The sequence below is a fragment of the Lipotes vexillifer genome, unplaced genomic scaffold (assembly GCF_000442215.2).
Source record: "Lipotes vexillifer unplaced genomic scaffold, Lipotes_vexillifer_v1.1 scaffold2225, whole genome shotgun sequence".
Taxonomy (NCBI): domain Eukaryota; kingdom Metazoa; phylum Chordata; class Mammalia; order Artiodactyla; family Lipotidae; genus Lipotes; species Lipotes vexillifer.
The window spans coordinates 407093-413274 of NW_006798684.1; the positions used below are offsets into that span (position 1 = coordinate 407093).

General features: G+C 57.4%; 1 protein-coding gene across 3 annotated transcripts in view; it reads left to right on the forward strand.

Moving 5' to 3' along the window:
- Positions 1–6182, forward strand: part of CNTFR (ciliary neurotrophic factor receptor) — a 41635-nt gene that overhangs the window by 22371 nt on the left and 13082 nt on the right. For all 3 annotated transcript variants that reach the window (XM_007470765.1, XM_007470763.1, XM_007470764.1), the window contains 2 exons: positions 14–98; positions 4260–4493. In XM_007470765.1, coding sequence (XP_007470827.1) covers positions 14–98; positions 4260–4493 — 319 coding nt within the window. The remainder of the gene's footprint in view (positions 1–13; positions 99–4259; positions 4494–6182) is intronic.

The window sequence follows — 6182 nt, forward strand, 5'->3', positions numbered from 1 at the left end:
TCTTCCCCAACAGATGGCTGTTCCTGTCCCATGGGCCTGCTGTGCCGTACTTACTGCTGCCGCTGCCGTGGTCTACGCCCAGAGACACAGTCCACAGGGTGAGTGCTGGGCGGGGGAGCTCCCTGCTGACCCCCTCTGGGAACTGAGCGTGAACCCTCCCCGGCATAGCTGTACTCACCACCCAAGAGCCACATACTGCCATAGGCTGGCATCGTCACACATGAACATGAGTCATATGACACTGATATACGGGGTGACCCACTGATGTCGTCCCATAAACACAGTCCCCCAGTCACTCCTGGGCAGTCTCATGCTGATGGTATCTCTGGCTTGAGATGATCTGTCCCTCTGCCCACTAGCACTGATACAGGGTACAGGCGGGTGGGATGGGAGTTGGGGGCAGCTAGGGGTAGGGCCCTGTACAGTATCTGGTGAAATGGGGTCTGCTCGGATTTATGGGGGTGCAGTGGGAGGCACTGAGACAGTGGGTAAGAATATTTCCCCTTATCCCAGAAGGAATACAGGGACAGAGATGGTAGACTGAGAACAAGGTATGGGGATGGGCAGGGTGACAAGTGGGAGAGGGCTGGCACATCAAGGAAGGGGCCCGGTCAGTGAGCTGGGTTGGCTGGAGGGGGCAGGGATTGCTCAGGCTGCACCACTGGCAGCCTCCTGCACTTCCCCTACCACCTGTCCAGTGAGTGCTGAGTCCTCACACTTCACGGAGCAAGGAGCTGCACCCCTGCTGGGAAACTTTACCACTAGCCCTTCTGCATCTGAGGCAGCACCTCAGACAGCCACGTCAGTATGAGGTCTGAGCTCGAAACTCCTTGAACGAGGGAGGCTCCAAGTGTAGGGAGCTCCCCCCTTGGTTGTGTCCTGCCCCCTACCTCAGTTGGCTCAGGTAGAGGCAGAGAAGGTGGGAGCATCTCTGGGGCCCAGGTGCAGAGCAGACCCTAATGGCTGAGCTCCATGACCCTCAAGGCTGTGGGTTCAAGGAGGGCAGTAGGTTGAGGCTCCTGTGGCCTCTTCCTCGTGAGCCCAGCACTGAGGCCCAGAGAGAGCCTGGCCTGCCCCAGGGCTGCTCCGCAGTGGGCAGGGACTGAAGGGACCACCAGGCCAGCCCATCGACCCCCACCTGCAGTCGGCCTGCCTGGGGCTCCTGTGCTGACCGGACCAGCCTAGGCCCGCCAGTGGTCCTTCCCGCTGGCCTCGTCCCTGCCCTGTGTGTGGGCATAGGCTGCATCTCTGAGAGTGTGAGACTGTCCTTGTGTGTTAGACTGTGTTCTTGTGTGAGTGAGACTGTGTCCCTGTTTCGGTGTGTTTCTCTGTGTAGTTATATCCTTGTGGGCTGTGCCCTGTGTGTGACATAGTTGATGTATGACCGTGGCCTTTGTGGGGTTGTGTCCTTGTGGTTTAGACTGTACCCCATGTGTGATAGTTTGTTAGTTTCTCTTTGTTTCTGTCTCTTCATGTGTTCGTGTCCCTGTTAAACTGTCTCTCTGTGTGTGAGACCATTACCCCATGTGTAACTGTGCCTCTGGGTGACAATGCCCTTCCTGTGCATGCATGTGACCTTTTATCAGGTGTTACTGTCCCTGAAGTGGGACAGTGTCCCTGCGTAGCTGTGACCTTGTGGATGGTTGTCTTGTGTGTGCTTTTTCTTCTTTGTGGTGACTGTCTTCATCCTGTGTGTGGTGATGTGAAGTTGCTTAGGACGCCTGGGGGGACTATTTCCAGCATGTGGTCCCCATGTGAGCCCATGTGCACAGGTGTGAGGGAGCTGTCAGCTCTATCCCTGTGTGTTTTCGATGTCCATGACCTCATCCTGTCTCTGTCTCCTTATCCTGGCTTCCAACAACCTTTTCACAGCTGATTCCTTTGGAGCATTTGTCACTGCGTCAGGGCCAAAAACCCCATCCTCCCCCTGCTGCCTGATTTAATTTCTGAAATGGACAGCACATCAGTAGGGGCACCCACGGGGTGGGAGGAAAGCTGTCCAGAGACAAAGGATTAAATCACTGCCATCTTTGGAGCTGTTGCATGGTTGTGTGTATTGCTATTGCTGTGTTAATTGTAGCAGTTGTGACACTGTGTGATTGTCATGTCACATTACCCCCTCTGCCTCTGCATTGTGGCCTGTAGTTGTCATCTGTCATTGTGTTGTCATTTTTTCATTCCTGCCCTGCCCTTACATGGTTGGTTTGTCACTGTTGTCAGGTTGTGTTTCCATTTCCTTTGTGAGGCAGACAGGGTTCCCCACGTGTTACTCCACTGCCATTACATTCGTTGTGCTGTTGGGTTGGTTTCCTCATCTTGCGGCTGTACCTGCCTCCCAGTATTAAAGGCCCATACCAGGGCCGTGTTAGTTCTGTGCTGCTGTTGGTCAGTGTCGATGTGTTGCTGCTGGGACCGTGATGGCCACGCCCCCTCCACGACGGGTCAGTTTTCAGCCTCCTCCTCAGGCCGCTGGATGCAGTCTCTCTGCTGGGGCGGGGGTGGGGGGGGCGGGCGGTGTGTGTGCAGAGAGAGGGGCTTGGCGTGTTTCCTGGAAGCTCCAGGTTTTTGGAAGGGAGGCTGGAGGGGGGCTCCGTGGCTAGGGCTGGTGGACTGGGGGGGCTCTATGGCTTGAGCCGTGGACACTGAGCCTCTGGTCAGAGGGAGGCCCCCAGTCAGCCTCTGGTCCAGCCTCACAGCTGTGGCCTCCAAGGCCCCCCCGGCCACCACCCTTCCGCCTGTTCATCCTCTGTTCGGCTGGTCCCAGGCCCCACAGACGAGTGGTCAGGGCTGGCTGGGTTTCCTGCTTCCCTCTCCTTTGACAGGGACAGAGAGGCTCAGAGAGGGGTGAGACAGAGACAGGCAGCGGGGGAGAGAGCTGGAGATACAGAGAGATAGATCCCCAGCACAGGGAGGGTGACCAAGGCAGCAAACAGGGACAGATGTTTCAGCACAGAGAAAAGCAGAACTGGGGAGGGGTCTATAAAGGAGGGAAGGGGGTGGCTGACGGCATGGGGCGGGGGACGGGTGGGTGGGGGATCCCTACCCCCTGCAGTCCTGGTGGTGTTAACAAGTCTAATTAAGAGGCCACTGGCCCAACTTAATTGGCTCGTTAACAGGAATTGGCTCTGAAAATCCCCCAGCTAGGCGGGGTGGCTCTCTGGAGGGGAAATGTGAAGGAGTGTTAACGAGGGATACCGCTACCACCACCCCATCACCCCCCTCCCCCTAGCTCTGCCCCTCCCACCCTCACTCCACAGATCTGGCTGAGATCAGGGGAGCATCTTTCCTTCCAGGCTTGGGGGGCAGGATGAGGAGGGTGGATTCGCATCTCCCGGTACCCACTTCTCTGGGGCTGTCTGTAGAATCGGTGCCTTGGAATTCCTCTGTCCACTCGCCCCCCCCCACCTAGCGCTGCCTCTCGACAGGTGCTCCCTCCGGCCCTTCCACTCCAGTCTCCTGGGCTCCGTCCATCACGCCTGGGTTGCCGAGGCCAGGGCTGGGGTTTGCTTTTGCCTCTGACAGGCCCCTCCTGGGGGCAAGAGAGGAATGGTCAGAGAGCTCCCTCAGTCCCAGCACTCCCCGACCCACATCCCAAGCAGTTCCTGCCTCATGATGATGTTGACAGCTGCCAGGAGTTCCCTAGGGCTCCTGTCCAGGACCCTGCCCATTCTCCCTTCTCCTGCTGCTGCCCCAGCCCTGTATGGTTGGGAGTGGGGGGCTTGTCAGGGGCTCAGAGTCAGGGAGAGGGAGAGAGGCAGGACAGAAAGACGAGGATGGGGAAGATGAAGAGATGGGAAGAGACAGAGGGAGGAGTTCAGGAGAGGGACCCCTCAGCCCCAGCTTGCCTGGGTAGCAGATGTCAGTGACTGGGGCTGGGCCTGTTGGTGGCAAGAGGTTGGGGTCATGGGGGTCAGGAAAACTTTTAAAAGGACCTGGGGACTGGAGGTGAACTGGGTCTTCTCTCCCAGCACGCTGCACAAACTCTCTACACATACACACACACACACAGTCCCCAGACGTGCACACACACACGTACGAATTTGGAGGCACTCACATGCCTGTACCCTTGTACAGCCGCACAGGAATTTTGCATACCTCTCATCTCCCCAGGACACTCACACCGTGAGACTCATAGCCTCTCGGCCTGGACTCCTCACTTTCGCACATTCACAGGCTCTCATCCGTGCACGTTTGCCTGGGGGTGCTGGGCGGGGCTGTGACCTGTGGCTTTTGCCTTGTGCCCTCCCCGGCCCCCACAGAGACACCCCACGTGCAGTACAAACGCCTGGGCTCAGACGTGACTCTGCCGTGTGGGACGGCGAACTGGGATGCAGCTGTGACGTGGCGGGTGAATGGGACAGACCTGGCCCCTGACGTGCTCAACGGCTCTCAGCTCGTGCTCCGTGGCCTGGAACTGGGCCACAGCGGCCTCTACGCCTGCTTCCACCGCGACTCCTGGCACCTGCGCCACCAAGTCCTCCTAAATGTGGGCTGTAAGTGTTACTCCCAGCACCCCTCATTTGACCTCCCACTTCACTCAAGGGCGTTGTCCATGAGGCCCAGACCCTTGGCCCGGTTCAAAGCCCCTTCCTGGTGGTAGTGGTGGAGGCCCTGCCCCTTGCCCTCTGATCCTATTTGAGCCTGCTCTTCTGACCTCTGAGCCCAGTCTCACCCCGTGTGCGGACCCCTGGCATTTTGCACTTGTATCCACCCCCACTGGAGATCTTTGAGATCCTAAAATCCTGTTCCCTATGACAAGATGGGCACAGGAGGGCTGGCAGGCATGGCCCACCTGGGGCCTGGTGGGGAAGAATCCTAGAGTCACAGCTCCAAGCTGGAGTGGCCTCACTCCACTGTGTCCTCTTATAGGGTCTGGCCCTGAGGACCTTAGGGAAGAAAATGGGGTATATGCTTATGCGGGTAGAGGTGTGGCACTCTGGGAAGCTCCAGGGAAGAAGGAAGGCTTCCTGGAGTGTGAAGCACATGGAGACTTGGAAGATTTGGAAGATACACTGAAAGAGTTCTTTCTGGCAGAGAGCTGAGTGTGACCATAGGTTTCAGAGGCTGGGAGGTCATGAAAAGGCCACTTGGGTTGGTATAAATGGCAGAAGGGAGCTGAAGGAGGGGACGGGGCAGATCATGATCCTAGAAGCTGGGGACTGACATGATCAGCGTCATGTTGTTAAAGGTCCCTCTCTCTGTGCTGAGGGGAGGCAGGCGGATGGGCAAAGGCAGGGCCAGGAAGGAGGCTGTTGCTGGGATGCGGGAGAGATGAGGGGGACCTAGGACCGGGGCATAGAGTTGGGGAAGTTGAGAGGGGTGATTGGACCTCCAGGAGTTGGTGATGGATTGGAGGTAGGGAGGACAGGAGGATAGAGAGGGGGAAGAGTCAAGACGGCTGGTGGTACCGATCGCTGCAACAGAGGCAAGGTGGAAGGGCCAGCTGGGGCAGAAGATGGCGTGTTCTGTTTGCGCGGTGTCTCAGTTTGGGTTTCCCTAGAATCAGGTGAGAATTTGCATACAGGTGGTCTATTTGGCAGGTGACAGAAACATCATAAGGGAATGGGAAAATGACAGAAAAGGAAGTTAAGCTAGCCAGTAAAGGGGGAGTTATCTAGCCACTGCTTCTGGGCAACTGGCGCTTAACCCGCTGGGGGAGCCCTGGGAGCCGAGGCAGAATGTGTGCCTCAGAGTTCTCCTGCTTAAGGAGTGCGGGGGCTCAGATGCTTATACACTAAGGGGTCGGGGTGGGACTGCTTTAATTCCCCAGCACTTTTGGCCTGATGCCCTGACAGGCAATGCAGGTTTTGGTGGCCAAAGAAAGCTCTGAGGCAAATAACTGCAGAAGCGGTCAGCGGGTACGGGTGAGGGATCTGCGGCACCACCATCTGCTATAGACATGTTGGGTTGTGGTCCCTGGGGGACAGCCGGGAGTTGATGGCTGGTAGCCTGTGAATCTAAGGGTCTGGGACTGGGGGAGAGGCCTGTGCTGGAGGTGGGAATTTGGGGGGGTTGTCAGCATTAACTCCTTGGGAGGGGGTGAGATGGCCAAGGGTGAGATTGTGGGGTGAGGAGAGAAGAGGACCCAGAACCCAGCCCTGAAGACCATCACTGTAAAAGGGGTTGGTGGAAGAAACGAGCCACAGAAAGAGATGAAAGATCACAAGGAGCCGACAGGAAGG